The sequence below is a fragment of the Cetorhinus maximus genome, chromosome 9, assembly GCF_964194155.1.
Source record: "Cetorhinus maximus chromosome 9, sCetMax3.hap1.1, whole genome shotgun sequence".
In the NCBI taxonomy this organism is placed as follows: Eukaryota; Metazoa; Chordata; class Chondrichthyes; order Lamniformes; family Cetorhinidae; genus Cetorhinus; species Cetorhinus maximus.
The window spans coordinates 52,105,161-52,121,552 of record NC_135887.1 but is presented as its reverse complement, the minus strand read 5'-3'; the positions used below and the strand labels follow the sequence as shown (position 1 = coordinate 52,121,552).

The 16,392-nt window shown below is 41.7% G+C and overlaps 1 protein-coding gene across 5 annotated transcripts in view; it reads right to left on the bottom strand.

Annotated features, from left to right (window-relative positions):
• zzef1 (zinc finger, ZZ-type with EF hand domain 1) overlaps positions 1-16,392 on the bottom strand; it is a 283,385-nt gene that overhangs the window by 117,291 nt on the left and 149,702 nt on the right. For all 5 annotated transcript variants that reach the window (XM_078548719.1, XM_078548721.1, XM_078548723.1 and 2 more), the window contains exons 31-35: positions 13,506-13,625; positions 8,823-8,984; positions 7,534-7,666; positions 5,910-6,048; positions 2,022-2,187 (exon numbers count right to left, since the gene is read on the bottom strand). In XM_078548719.1, coding sequence (XP_078404845.1) covers positions 2,022-2,187; positions 5,910-6,048; positions 7,534-7,666; positions 8,823-8,984; positions 13,506-13,625 — 720 coding nt within the window. The remainder of the gene's footprint in view (positions 1-2,021; positions 2,188-5,909; positions 6,049-7,533; positions 7,667-8,822; positions 8,985-13,505; positions 13,626-16,392) is intronic.

The window sequence follows — 16,392 nt, the reverse complement described above, 5'->3', positions numbered from 1 at the left end:
TTTAAATTTCTCATCCATGTTTTAAAATCCCTCCATGGCCTCTCTCTTCCCCATCTCTGTAACCTCCTCCAGCTTTGCAGCCCACCTGCCTGCCCCAGAACTCTGCATTCAGCCAATTCTGGCCTTTTGAGCATTCCTGATTCCAGTGTTGGCCTTTAGTTGCCTAAGCCCTGATCTCTGGAATTCCCTCCCTAAATCTCTCTACTTCTCTTTCCTGCTCCCTCCTTACAACTTACCTCTTCAATCAGACTTTTGGTCATCTGGCCTAATAATTCCTTCGGTGGCACGATGTCAAAATTTATTTGATAACTTTCCTGTGTAACTTCGAGGCGTTTTATTGCATTGATATAGCACCTTTAATGTAAGTTGCTGCAGGCAGTCTAGATTCGTATTCCCAACAATGCAGCCCTCAATTCCAATGCCAGAGGAAGGAGCAGAAAGTGGTAGTTGAGTTCACTAACAACATCCTGGGGGATACCACTGACCAGAAACTGAACTGGACTAACCATATAAATACTGTGGCTACAAAAGCAGGTCAGAGGCTAGGAATCCTGCTGCAAGTAACTCACCTCCTGACTCCCCAAAGCATGTCCATCATCTACAAGGCAAAGTCAGGAGTGTAATGGAACGCTTTCCCCTTGCTCGGATGAGTGCAGTTCCACCAACACTCAAGAAGCTTGACGCCATCTAGGACATAGCAGCCTGCTTGACTGGCACCCCATTCACAAACATTCACTCCCTCTACCACCGATGAACAGTGGCAGCAGTGTACACCATCTGCAAGATACACTGCAGAAATCATCAAGGCTCCTTAGACAGCACCTTCCAAACCCATCACCGCTACGACCTAGAAAGACAAGGGCAGCAAATAGATGGGAACACCACCACCTGGAAGTTCCCCTCCAAGCGATTCACCATGCTGACTTTTTTTTTATTCATTCACGGGATGTGGGCTTCATTGGCTGGGCCAGCATTTATTGCCCCTCCCTAATTGCCCTTAAGAAGGTGGTGATAAGCTGCCTTGAACCACTGCAGTCCATGTGGTGTAGGTACACCCACAGTGCTGTTAGGAAGGGAGTTCCAAGATTTTGACCCAGCAACAGTGAACGAATGGCGATATATTTCCAAGGCAGGATGGTGAGTGACTTGGAGGGGAACTTCCAGGTGGTGGTGTTCCCATCTATCTGCTGCCCTTGTACTTCTGGATGGTAGTGGTCATGGGTTTGGAAGGTACTGTTGAAGGAGCCTTGGTGAATTCCTGCAGTGCATCTTGTAGATGGTACACACTGCTGCTACTGTGCGTCGGTGGTGGAGGGAGTGAATGTTTGTGGATGTGGTGTCAATCAAGTGGGCTGCTTTCTCCTGGATAATGTCAAGCTTCTTGAGTGTTGTGGGAGCTGCACTCATCCAGGTAAGTGGGGAGTATTCCATCACACTCCTGACTTGTGCCTTGTAGACAGGTGGACAGGCTTTGAGGAGCCAGGAAGTGGGTTACTTGTCGCATGGTTCCTAGCCTCTGACCTGCTCTTCTAGCCACAGTATTTACATGGCTAGTCCAGTTCAGTTTCTGGTCAATAGCAACCCCCAGGATGTTGATAGTGGGGGATTAGTGATGGTAACGCCACTAAACATCATGGGGCAATGGTCGGATTCTCTCTTGTTGGAGTTGGTCATTGCCCGACACTTGTGTGGCGCAAATGTTACTTGCCACTTGTCAGCCCAAGCCTGGATATTGTCCAGGTCTTGCTGCATTTGGACATGGACTGCTTCAGTATCTGAGAAGCATATCTGAGGAACTATATTGCAGCTCTTTCACTGTCGCTTGGTCAAAATCCTGAACTCCCTCCCCAACAGCACTGTAGATGTACCTACACCACAGGGACTCCAACGGTTCAAGAAGGTAGCTCACCACCACCTTTTCAAGGGGAATTAGGGGTGGGCAATAAATGTTGGCCTAGCCAGCGACACCCACATCCCGTAAATGAATTTTTAAAAAGTTAAACATCTCTGTCCTTGGTTACCTGTCAGGGTACTTCTTTGCAGAATAGCATCCGTAGCAGAGGTCAAAGTCATCACATACATTGCAGTTGATCCTGCGGCCTATGATCAGCCCCTGACAGTGATCACAAGCATACTCCATGTTCACCATTTTGTGATAATCTTCATGATGTTCAGGCATCACTCCACCTGAAGAATAAAATCACCATCAAAAAAATAAAGTGATCCAATTGACCACTGGCCTTCAGCATTGTTACACTGAGGTTAAAGCTGCTAACAACCAATTACCCTGACAATTAAGACTTTAGATTGCAGCAGGAAAACTTCTAGCAAAACTACGTTCAATATATTGCATAACAAGTGTTAATGTTGCCCTGAAATAAACACCAGCTCATTCACATTATATTCACTAAATACAGCATTTTAAGAAACCGAATGTTGTGATGAGCAATGGTTAGTAGTTCAAGGGCATGATACATTTCATACGAACATAAAAAATAGGAGCAGGAGTAGGCCACTCAGCCCCTCAAGCCTGCTCCATCATTCAACAAGATCATGGCTGATCTGTTTGTAACCTCCCGCCTACCCCGATAACCTTTCACCTCCTTGCTTATCAAGAATTTATCTACCTCTGCCTTAAAAATATTCAAAGACTTTGCTTCCACTGCCTTTTGAGGAATTTCTAAAGATTAATGACTCTCAGAGAAAAATATTGCCCTTATCTCTGTCTTAAATGAGCGACCTCCTATTTGTAAAGTGACTCTCTAGTTCTAGATTCTCCCACAAGAGGAAACATCCTCTCCACATCCACCCTGTCAAGACCCCCTCAGGATCTTATATGTTTCAATCAAGTTGCCTCTTACGCTTCTAAACTCCAGGAATACAAGCCTGACCTGTCCAACCTTTCCCCATAAGATAACCTGCCCATTCCTGGTAGTAGTCTAGTAAACCTTCTCTATACTGCTTCTGACATATTTAAATCCTTCCTTGAATAAAAAGTCCAAAGCTACACACAGTATTCCAGATATGGCCTCATCGATGCTCTGCTTAACTATAGTAAGGCTACTCTTATAATTCAATCCTTTTGTTAACAAACCATTTGCCTTCCTAATTACATGCTGGAGCTGCATGCTAAGTATCTGTGATTATCACTAAATCACTAAAAGTAGGGCAGGTACAAAAAAAACAATCAAAAAAGACAAATGGAATATTGATCGTTATCTTAAGAAGCCAGAATACAGAGAGGTGGAAGTTATTCTTCAGTTGTACAGTGCCTTGGCCATCTGAATACAACCTTCAATCCCGAGCACCATATTTCAGGAAGAATATATATTGGACATGGAGGGGATGCAGCACAGATACACCAAAATGATACCAGGACATAATGGGTTAAATTATGAGTGCAGGCTGCTTAAACCCAGATTGTATTCAGGAAAGGTAGCGAAGGGGGAAAAAAGGGATATGGCAGCATTGATTAAAGATGTTGTTAAAGCACTAGAAAGGGATGATGCAGTGAGGGTTCAAAGGCAAAACTGAGGAGCTATTATGCTGCAGGAGGCCACCAAACAGCGGGAATGAGATAGAGGAGCAAATTTTCAGGCAAATTACAGAAAGATGTAGAGCTTTAGAGTAGTGATAATGAGAGACTTCAATTATCCAGATATAAACTGGGAAAATAACAGTGTAAAGGACAAAGATGGGAAGGAATTTCATGATAAAAGCAAAATACTGATGCTGGAAATCTGAAACGAAAACAGAAAATGCTAGAAAAACTCAGCAGGTCTAGCAGCGTCTGTGGAGAGAGAAACACTGAGTTAACGTTTCAAGCCTGTACGATCCTTCTTCAGAGGAATTTCATGCAATGTGTACAATAGAGCTTTCTTAATTCATATGCATACAGTCCAATGAGGAAACAAACACGCTGGATCAAGCTCTGGAGAATGAAGTGGGCAAGTGGACTTTCAAAAGGGTTTGATAAATTATAGTCTAATTAGAAAAACTGAAACCCACTGGGTTAAAGGGGCAGTGGCTGCTTGTATACAAAATTGGCTAAAGGGCAGAAAGCAGACAGTAAATGTGACTAGGTGTTTTTCAGATTGGAGGGATGTGTGCAGTGGTGTTGCCTAGAAGTCAGTGTTGGGACCTCTGCTTTTTTAGCTATACGTTAATTCCTGCACTTAGGTACATAGTGCACAGTTTCAATGTTTGCAGTTGACATGAAACTCAGAAATGTAGCAAAGAGCGAGGAGGGTAACAGACTTCAGGAGGACACAGACACACTGGTGAAATGGGTAGATGTGAGGCAGATGAAATTTAACATAGAAAAATGTGATGTGACTCATTTTTGTAGGAAGAATGAAGAGAGGCAATATAACCTCAATGGTGCAATTTTAAAGATATGCAGGAATGGAGAGATCTGGGCGTGTATGCACATAAAGCTTTCAAGGTAGCAGGACAAGCTGGGAAAGCTACTAAAATAGCAATGGAATACTTGGTTTTAATAAGACACATATAATATAAAAGCAAAGAAGTTATGCTAAACTTTTATAAATCACGGGTTAGACCTCATTTGAAGTATTGTGGCCAATTCTGAACAGCACACTTCAGGAAGGATGTCAGTGCCTCAGAGAAATTGGAACTAGAAGTGAAAGACTTCAGTTTTGCAGAGACTAGAACAACTTGGTGTTACTTTCCTTAGAACAGAGAAGGTTACAAGGAGATTTGATGGAAGTGTTCAACATTATGAAGGATTTAGATGGAGTAAGAGTAAATAAGGAGAAACAGTTTCCAGTGGCAGGAGAGTCAGGATGACACAGATTGAAGAGAATTGGCGAAAGAACCAGAGGGAACATAAAACCTTTACGCAGCGAGTTATGATCTGCAATGTTCTACTTGTAAGGGTGGTGGAAGAATATTCAATAACTTCCAAAGGACAACTGGGTAAATACTAAAAGGGAAACATTTTCTGGGCTATAGGGAAAGAGCAGGGCAGGGGGACTAATGAGATAGCTAATTAGATGGTGGGATTAACTAGATAGCTCTTACAAAGAGCCGACACAGGCATAATAGATCCCCGGCCTGCATCATTCTACAACTCTGATTCTCGAGTTTAGAACGCTGATGATCATCTAATAAAGGCAATTAATATATTAAAATAATTTCATCAGGTAAACACTGAGATACTATTTCCGTCATAATCCAAAACAAGGGGGCAAAATCTTAACGCTGGGGTCAACCATTCATGAGGGATATCAGGAAACATTTTTTCACATAAAGGGTAGCGGAAATCTGAAACTCTCTCCCCCAAAATGGCTGCAGAGGTTGGTAGACTGAGACTGATAGATTTTTGTTGGGTAAGGAAATCAAGGGACATGGATCAAAGAAAGCTAGGAAAAAGGAGTCGAGGTACAGATCAGTCATGATCTGATTAAAGGGAGAGCAGGCTCATGAGCTTGAATGTCCTACTCTCCTGTTATGTTCCTTTCCTCAGAGCCCCGTCCCTAGAACAGAGGCACCAGTCCCTGTGGCACTCCTCTGAACCAGATCCACAGTGTTGGCATTTCCTTCCATGGATTGGCGACCAGAACTCTTTGACATACTCAAAATGCAGCCTAACTGATGAGCTATACAGCCAGAGCACATCTGTCTCCTCCTCCACCGATTCAAGTCAGTGTGCTATCTCCTGTGCTAACTGCTGCTCTGCAACCAAGAGTGTTTCTTAGATTTTAAAATAGTGCATAACAAATTGCGTTTTCTTTAAAAATACTTTTCCATCGCTGTTAAACCCTTGTGCTTACGGCAAATAAGGCAAACCGGAATGTGTTTATGCTCAACTCCACCTGTCCAAAGTCTTCAGTGGCTGCCTACAGAAGTCAAGTCATTTTCATTTCACATCAAGACCAATTTCTTACCGAGGAAGCACGTTTTGCAGAGATCCATGTCTGGACACTGAAGACACCGGTAGCGATGCCAGGGGGCTATTTTATGACACCCGTCACAGGATATCTCTACATTCAACAGGTCACAGTAACGGGCAACAAACATGTGCATCTGTCACAAAACACAAACAAATCAGTCATTACAAGTTCCAGATTTAAATAACATCATAGGTTGTTCCTTCAGATACAGTGGAAGCCACTACTGAGTTAGTGGCCAGCAGAAAGTAAATGCATCTCTTCTGCACAATATTTTAATAAAGCAAACAAAAGTATATGCAGAAGACTATCTCCTGTACAGAGATTAAAACAAATTTGTCAAAACAAATGAAACGTATGCGACAGTGAAAACTCACGCGACTAAGGCCATCACTTTCGACCCTGAAAAGTGCCCAGTCTATCTCAGATTACACTGGAAGGGCAAGGTATCTCAAACATTTGAGCAATAGGTGAAGCTAGCTGTTTCACACTGCTCCTATGCAGTAACAACACGAGTGTTATTCGCCACCAGATGCTGCTGTCAAGCCAAAAGGGCATGCTGCCTATCACACAAATAAGTAATGTGGTATAGGAATTTCAGTGTCAATATGGTGCTAGATATGTAGGCCATACGTCCCAAAGACTGGTTGATCGTATCAAACAGCATGTCCCAGCCACTGTTCCCAACGGGCAAGGTACAGACCGTACCCGTGCTTGTGAAACTCAAAACAGTGTCCAATAATAGATGTGATTCTGCAATTGGACAACATTTGCTAAATAATCCTCAAGTGTGCTAAGAATTATTCTGACAAATGTCAGTCGGGCTTGCAGTGTGGTGCATTTGCATGTACTGGAAGCTGCATATATTAATACACAGGGCCCTGTTCTTTGCAAACAGAAAGAATAAGTACATCCATTATGCCTGTTTCTGCTAAATATGTGACAGCCATTCACTGACTCATTCCTCAGGGCAATGTCTTGCCCAATCAGGATCAAGCTGCCTGGTTTAAATTTCAAACAATGCTCGACAGTTAACTGTCAGTCACCATCACTGGTGCATTCTCCATGGCAATGCCTCTACCAGAGTCCACTTGCCAACCAATCAGCACTTTCTTCTCAGTATAAATTGTTGTTTCCTCTTATATTCTTGCTCAGTGTTCTGATGAGTGCAAGCTGAAAAGCTTCAACTTGTCTCTTTTTTTCAGCAAAACTCAATTTCAAAATAAGGGGGAAGCCACTTAGAACTGAGATGAGGAGAATGTATTTTACTCAGAGGGTTGTAAACCATTGGAATTCTCTACCCCAGGGAGCTGTAGAAGCTCAGTCATTGATTATGTTTAAAGCAGAGATTGACAGATTTCTAAATACCAATGGCATAGGGGGATATGGGGATAGTGTGGGGGAAAAAGCATTCAAGTGGGTGATCAGCCATGATTGCATTGAATGGCAAAGCAGGATAGACAGGCTGAATGGCCTACTCCTGCTCCTATGTTCCTAAAAATACAAACCAACATTAGAGAATTTTCACAAACCTGAGTTCTTTTTCTCAAGTGTTGCATGCCAATGACAAATGTCAGGTAATGTGGGGGGTAAATTAATCCTACTTAAAGCATCTACTTACTCTCCTCTTCTCCTCAGCAGTAGCACTAGACATCCTTTCATACCAGACACGAAGCTGTATTCCATCTTGACATTCCTCCATCCATTCTTTGTTGCATTCATAATCTGCAATCTCATCTTCTTCACTCCACTGGCTGAACAAATACAAGACTTCAATCACATATAATCCTAAAAAGTTTTAACAATAGTTTGGAACTCTACACTTCATCTCAGGAGCTAAAAGCAACTCCCTCCCTCAGCTTCCTGTGTAGATCCTGGTCTGCTTCCTGAGCTCCAGTACTCTAACTCCAGCAGCTTCCAAACCCACTTAATGTTAAATCTCTCCCATTTTATGCCAAAGTTTTTACATCTTTCACCTCATCCTTTACCAAATCCAGATTCCCTATCATCCCAGACACCAAATCCCACTCCCCATCCTGTACCAAATCCCCTTCACCTATCTCCCTACCCTATAACAAATTCTACTCACTCATCACCTCATCCTCACCTGCCTTTACGGACTCCCCACCCTCTGAGTACACCGAATTCAAATTTCTTTGCCCAAAGAAATCTCCGGGGTCTGTCTTGTTCCACCTCTGGAATCTTCTCCAGCCCTGTCTCCTGGATCACAACCTGATCTTTAAACTCTGGCCTTAAATTCTCTTCTCCTAACCCATCAAATCAGTGTTATAAATTTCAATCATCATATTCTGGAATCTCCTCCCTGCAGGCAACATTGCTCCCTACTTTCAAAGGCCCCTTCAGACTACTCAACCACATCCTCAGTCCCAACTCCTGTTTGACAATGATATAGTTACGATAGTGCCTCAGGATGCTTCTTTATATTAAAAGTGACGTATATCAGGGACAAGTATTAGCAGCTGTTGTTGGGAGTTTGGATAATTTTACTTGAAACAGAAAAATGGTTAGTGGAAAGAGCAACAGGGTACCAACACAAAAACCAATGATGGCAAATTCTACATCATTTACAGAAAATCTAAGGCACAGAATATCCTTTTGGGATTAATAGGCAAATATACATATCAGTTGCTGTTGGAAAGACTGTTCAGAAACAATTTGACATGTTCACAATTTTATCTTTTTAAGTTGTTTAAATATCAGTCTTACATGAAGTCCTCTTCCACACACCATATATATTAAGTAGATATTCTGGGAATCAGTAATTGCACAGACATTTTTAGCAACAAATTTAAATATGCAGTAAGACAACCTTTACACAGCACCAGTTATACCCAGGCTGTAGTACCGGAATTCTCCCTGCACCATTTTTATTGCTGCAGTTGTACTCACTGTATAGCGCTGTCGTGGATACTGATATTTTCTTGTGACATTGCCAGCAAGAGATCAGGTAGCTTGATGTCATTGAAGAAGGGCATGTCCAGTGGTTCCCAGCCCATATCTAGCAGATGCAATAGACAGGTCTGAACACAGGAGAGTGCTGGGAGCAGAGACCTAAAACAAAACAAAAGGACAACATGAAGAAAGGAGAACGTTTTCTTTGAATATACTAAACTAAACTATTTGGGAAGCCATGTAGCAAACCAGCATATTAACTAGGATGAGAATCATTATCCAATTACTGGAGCAAGTGGAGATGGGGGCTGGGGAGAGGGTGCAGGAAGAGCAACACAGATTATCTGCACCAATGTTACCTCTAACTGGCAATTGTAAACAAGCAACCTAATCAAGAAATGTAAAGGAAATAAAAGTGACCCACTATTAGCTTAATCTCAGGAAATCTTTTTTTTTAAAAAGTATAGATTGGAAATTGAAAGTAAGTTTTAATGCTCTCCACTTCTTCCTGTCATGCTTTGTAATACTCTTATCCATGCTTCAGCCTCATTATGAGCACTATTCCCACAGTCAGTGTATCTGAACATGTTCCAGGTGGTGATGCTAATGAGTGAAGGGTCAAGAGAAGAGGCAGGTGTCGACTGCAGTCCAAAGCTTGAACAATGTACACCGATCAGTCCTACTGTCCCTTTCATCTGTTGCTGGGGTTTGGGAACATTTGGAAACCTTTTCTAGCACCCTGATCCTCTAGCTCTTGCAAAAAGTACACAATTGACCAGCTACTCTTGTCAAGTTGGCGAAATACATTTTTCCACAATTGCATACATTGTAGATATATTCCTAAGCACATGGGAGAGCACAATTCCCTTTGCCCTGAAATCACATTATCTAATGATGCATCTGAGTAAGATGGGCCTTTCCTCCCCTAAATGTTCAGCATTATATACTCATGCTCACTATCAGAATACAGGACAAATCTCTCCCCGTCCTAAGGAAAACTCTCTGCATCATATAGGTGAAGTCTACTTGCATCTTTTGCCTGGGAAAGCATCTTTTGCTGCTCCTCAGTATCAGGGATCATTGAGCTTTCTTTATTTCAGAAATACACCTTCAAACTGCAGGTGAAAGCAGTTCTGGAGGATAAGGGAACAGAATCTTTGGTGGCAGATCTCTGCTCCATTGGGAATTCAACTGGACAATACTGATGGTTTGAGTAGTTAAGCCTCCAGTGGCACTGTTAACTGATTCAGAATTGCATCAAGCTGGTTTGTAAATCCAAGAGTATTTCAAGATAAATGTTGATACCACATGATAACAGTGATCTTTTTAACTAATCTAGTCCTAGCTGGGCTCCATGTGATTCTTTTTCATCGAGAATTGACTTCAAGATCCTCTTAATTCTTTTACTCTCTCTAACTTTCGGATCTGTTCCAACCATAAGGTCCTGCTTACAATGTAAGCTGCTGTGACTACAACTTCCCAACACTGTCATCCACACAATGAAGCCAACATTCCCACAGAAACAAAATAATAAACTTCCTCACGAGCAACCTAATCCCGAACACTGAAAGACGGCCACTGCCTCAACACTCCTGAGTGAACACCAACAACTGGCATTCCCCTACCAAATGAAAACCCCCTGATTTTTAGAGGCTTCAGGAGATTGCATGGCCATGGTAGGTAGTAAGTGTCTAGTCATGACGTAACAGTCATCACTGGGGCAAGCTCAATGAGCCATTTAGTCTTTTCCTGTTCATCATCTTCGTATGTTCACCACACCTCCTTCCATGGTTGCTCCTTTAGCCATTATGCCACACTTCTGAAACTGTTTCATCAGCATACCCATAGTGCCATCTCTTCCCCTGCCTTCCAAAAACCCTCGCCTTTGGCTATGCTATCTCGCCTTCTCAAACTTCTCTCTTCCTTTTTATTTGTGTCCTTTACCTTGTAAAGAGTCGGATGTTTCTCTATGGAAATTATTACAGAAATGAGTTATTGGTAGTTACCTTTTTAAATATATCTATTAGATATTAAAACAAATTAAGTTTATGAAAGGCACCACTAAAATGACACTCATGACCACCACACCTGAGGACGGTCAAAAAGACAACTTGATACCCTCCACATCTCTCGACAGAGGCGCCTTCAAATTGAAGTTTTTTGCACAGCTGCCTCACCATCTCCACCTCCAACCCTGGCCAGATTGATTAAATTCAAAACACTGACTAGCAAAACATTACTGTCCCACACAAGGAAGCCAACATTCCCGCTGCTACAGAATGATAAACTTCCCCGTCAGGAACCGACACTCAAAGAATGAAAGCGATCACTGCTCCAGCAAATCTAGCAGCTGAACAATAGCTGCTGCACTCTCCTTATTGGATTAAACCTTCCCCTTCAACTGATTTTGAGGGGCTTCAGGCAAGGTGGCATCATGGAGAATGAGGCCAACATCTTTGGTAACTGAGCCCATATACTAAACATAACAAGTACATTTAAGTGGAAGGGAAGGCGCTACATTTCCCTCATGGCCGGTTCGTGGCTAGGCCCAGGGGGGATTTGCATTAGAGGTTTCCTTGAGCCATCCAAATTGGCTGGGAGAACAGAATTGGGAGATGGGGATTTGCCAGTTAAAGTAAACACTGAGGGAAGGTGGGGGGTGGGGCATTGTTAAGAAAGAGGAGAGAAAAAATAGCTTCAAGATGCCTAGTCCAGTGGCAGGGAGGGGCGGCTGAACAAAATGCCAGATCTTGCAGGCCGTCTTTATAAACCACAGAATCATGCAAAACAGCTGCCAGAACTAATTAAAATTGTGAAGACTGCTTGACTATTATGCGATGGTAGTGTTAAGGAGTTTCTTGCCCAGAATCAGAATAATCAATTCAGGATTAAGCCACAATATGTAACTTTTTCCTACGCATCAAAAGTATTTGCTTCTGGCGTGGGGAAGTTTCACCTCGTGGACTGATTCTTATAACAGCCAAAACGTTTGCAATGCTGGCTCCATTATGAGTTGAACTGCCCAACAAGACTGCGTGTTTAGGCTAACAGGAAGAGTTGACTGGTCAACTGATGCGCACCTCAAGCAGGTCTAACAACCAAGATATCAGTCTTCAACCATCAACATACCTAGAACCTGGGGTGCATCACATACCATACTTCCTTTCAGAATGGTAAATCAAGAGATGCTACATTTTGCATTCATTGTGGCAGAGAGCAGGAGCTCTCTCTCCAAACTTCCCACCATGTTAAGGTCCTCAAAGCGTCACTGATTTCAAATCTCATTCTAGAAGAATGAGCAACTCCCAAGTTGTTTCAGGACAGAGCCTATTATGACTGGATTTTTGCCCTCTCTCCCTCTCTGGAGGATGCAAACTCTGTCTTATCAGAGTTTGAACCTGCTGAGGTCTTGTCTCCCCTTCAGCCCATCTGGCTTTGAAATGATCACTGTCCTCAGGGACCAGAGAGTACATTCAAGAAGTTCAGCAAGACAGATCTAGAAACTGAAAATTTAATATAGAATAACCAACACTATGTTCAAAAGAGAACAACTGAGAGGTTATAATTATCACGAAAGGTTGAATAGGCTGGGTTCTTTTCTCCAGAAAAGAGTGGGCTAAGGGGTGACCTGAATGAATTATGAAGGAATTTGATAGGTTAGATGCAAAGATGTTTCTACTTGTGGGGGTGTAGCCATCAATATAAGATAGTCACTAATGTAAGATAGTCACTAATGAATCTGAACATGGAACTCAGGTGGAACCACTTTATCCAGAATTTGGAACTTGCTGCCACACGGAGTAGTTGAGGTGAATATGGACGCATTTAAGGAGAAGCTAGATAAGCACATGAAGGAGAAATAAATAGAAATTGTTGCACATAGGGTTAAATGAAACAGGAGGAAAGCCATGTGGAGCATAAACACTGGTAGAGACCATTTGGGCTCAATGTCCTGTTTCTGTGCTGTAAATTCCACGGAAGAGCTTGAAATGAGACTATGACAGTTACAGTCACAAATTCTAAGATCTGGATATAGCGTACTGCTAAAACCATAAAATGGAAGATTTTTCTTTGAAAGATTCTGAAGGATTTTAATGGTGAGGAATATGGTGAAATGATTTTTTTCAGATTCTGACTATCTGATAGTGGTACTCTTGAGCTAATACATTGTTTAGGAATCTCTTCATTGAGAAGGTCTTGCAGCTATGGTTAAATACTTACTGTCAAATATCTTTGATATGCAACATTTGGATGTAGTTAACATTTTGAAACTGTGTCTGGATAGAAAGCAAAAAAGATGGATGAACAACCTCACAAAGGGGTTTGCAAAACGTCAAATTCCAGGAACTGACCATCCATGTTTATACAGTACATATCCTAAATTTGGGGGCTCGGCAGCCAAAGAACTGCAAAGATGGAAAAACTTTTGAGCCAAGACAATGAGAAATCCAAAAACAACAGCTGCAACAACAACCAATCCCAACATAGAAAATCATGGGAGAGTGACAGCAAGTAAAAGAATGAAGTATTGTGCTGAAAAGTCCCGGAACAAAGCTCTGAAATTGAAGTCTCTGCTCCGGTGTTCTCCCATGAGCCAAGTGGCCTACCCTAAAGTACATGGGGAAATAAATAAATGCAATAATGATTGACGTTCTGTACTGAGTGGGTTTGAGTACCTACCAATCTTTCTCAGAATTAAACTGACAGACAGCATTGACCAGGAGCAACACAAGATTGTAGTAAGCCTGTCGGAGCTCGTTCCATCGCTCCTTTCCACAGCCCTCCAACTGCTGATGATAGCTGCGGACACAAAGCCAGGGTTAGAAAGAGTTTTCAGTTGTCATAGGATAAAATAACATACGCTAATAAAGCTGATATACAATCACCTGTAACCAGATAAAGCATTGCTCAAAAATAATAGAAAGAACCTGTCACCACCCTATGTTAGCTTTGTGAAAAGTAGAACATCATCTTGCATTTATATAGTGCCTTTTACATAGTAAGATGCCCAAAAGCACTTCATAGAAGTTAACAAATAAAATTTAACAAGCCACATAAGGAAATGTTAGGGCAAGCGCCCAAAAGCTTGGTCAAAGAGTTAGGCTTTAAGCAGCACCTTTAAGGAGAGAGGGGCAGAGAGATTTAGCAACAGAATTCCAGAGCTTAAGCCCTTGGCAACTGAAGGACAGCCGCCAATAGTGGAGCAACAGAGATTGGGTACTTGCAAGTGGCCAGAATTAGAGGAGCACAGATGTCTCAGAGAATTATGAGGCTGAAGATAGGGAAGGGCAAGGCTATGGAGTGATTTGAAAACAAAGATGAGATTTTTTAAAATGGAGATGTTGCATAACTGCGAGCCAATTTAGGTCGGCAAGCACAGAGGTGGTGGGTGAAAGGAATTGATGCAAGTTATGCAGCAGAGTTTTTGGTGAGCTTAACTTTACAGAGGGTGTAAAGTGGAAACAGCATTCATTATCCTCAACTCCCTGACCACTTCTTTTCAAATGCAGTTTGAAGAAAACAAGTTTTGTGCTTAAGGTCAAGGAGAAGAAAACTGGAACAGTTTTGATTTTTTGCAAATTTACACTAAATGTGATTGCAATTGGAGATAAAGACTGAAATGTAAAACTTAAAAAGTATTTCGGCAGACTGATCATGTTCTTTTACAATGGAAAAAAATGACCTTTGTTCTCTAACCCAGTGGTTCTCAAAGTGTGTTCTTCCCTTGGCCCAGGGACTGTTCAAAATGCACAATGACGCACAATGCCACAGCCGAGGTCATGCGAGAGGACAGGTCAGAACCCTCATCCCCACCACTCGCATGATGTCAAACAGCCAGAGAGGCTCCAGAGTGCACAGCACGAGTCATCATAAGCACAAGCAACAATGTAATTTTAGAACTAAGATTGGTGTTACTATTAAAACATACAAAACCTGTAGGGCTGAAAACAGAGAGGAACCGCCTGAATGTGGAGCCTGACATGAGGCTGAAGATGTCCAGCTTAGAATCAGACATCAACTCATTGCTATTTTATCAAAAGAAGCGCCATTCTTCTCATTAATTCTGATTTTTTTTTTTGCGGTGTCGAGTGAAAAGCAGGTCGGGTAGGACCGGCAGGTGGATGAAGGGTCTTTTGCCCTGCCTAAGTGGTTTGCAGATGAGAAAGTTTGAGAGCCACTGCTCCAACCCAAGTATTTTTCTAGATGTTGGAAGCAAAGAGCAGAGTTTCTTATACACGGTTGGAATACAAAGCTTGGGTTTCTCAGGTTAAGGTTTATTATGATCAGGCAGTATAATTCTGCATTTTCCAAAACTGCTAGATACACCATTTATAGATACACGCATCTACTGGGAGAATAGGCAAGTGGCATCACATTCATTATATACACAGACAACACCGTTCGGGCAGCTTCAAATCGATCCTAATAAGGACCACGCAATTTCAAGCAGTGTCCAGACAGCTATAAAGCAGTTTATCCAGCAAAGATTGGCTTTGAAAAAACATATAGTTTTAAAATTGCATTTCATCCTAGCGGTGTGAAAAACAGAAAGTACAACTTTAAATTTCTGTTTTACAATATCTCATACCTACATTTAAAAAAGCCATCTGATCATTCATACTCATCTTCAAAATACAATTGGACCTTTCTATTCCTGTTGATTTTAAAATAATTTTTCTATGCCCAGCGAGTGTGATGACTTTAGGAAGTGACTAGGAGGCGTTGCTAAACTGACTGTACTGAAGGTGGAGGTTAACTCATCAGCTTTTGCCATCATATTGTGTTAATTCAGGTTTCACCACTGATGTGTTAGGCTGGCTCTGTAGGTAACACACTTGCCCAAGTTACAAGGCTGCAAGTTCAAACCCCACTTGAGGATTTCAGGATATAATCTTGGCTGACATCTTCAATGCAGTAGGTGGCGAGATGTTAAACTGACACACTTTCAGATGGATATGATCACTTCGCAATATTTGTATGGATGTGTCTCAGTGTCCAGGCCAACATTACTCTCAACTCTCATCACGCGAAATGGTTATATTTCTCAATGCTGTTGTGGGGTCTTAGTGTTAGCATCTGAGACTACACTTCAAACAGTAATTCACTATGTTCAGACATCCAGTGATAAGGAATTCATTAATCTTGTTCAATGTTGCTGTCATTTCTTTTCCTTTTTATATAATGGGAATTCAGAATCAAACAATTCAAAATAATTTAAATATGGTGTTGTCAATCTTTTTTTCAATTTTATCATTTCACAGGACTTCAAGTCTAAATTCTCCAATAAATTTCCATATTTGGACATAAAATTTGTGATTTTATAAATAAGATATTCTAACTCAAAAATCATTTTACCCCATCTTCAAAAGAGAATGCACTTGAAATTTCCATCTCTTTTCTTTTCACCCAAGTCATTTCTATTATACTTAAACAATACACTGATTACTTCCAACACACAATAGTGTGCAATATCAGGTTAATGTAAGAAAAGAGAAGGGGTGGGACGTTACCCATGCACATCTGGCTGAGAAATGATGTACGGAAAGTTTTATTTAGGTTGTTAACC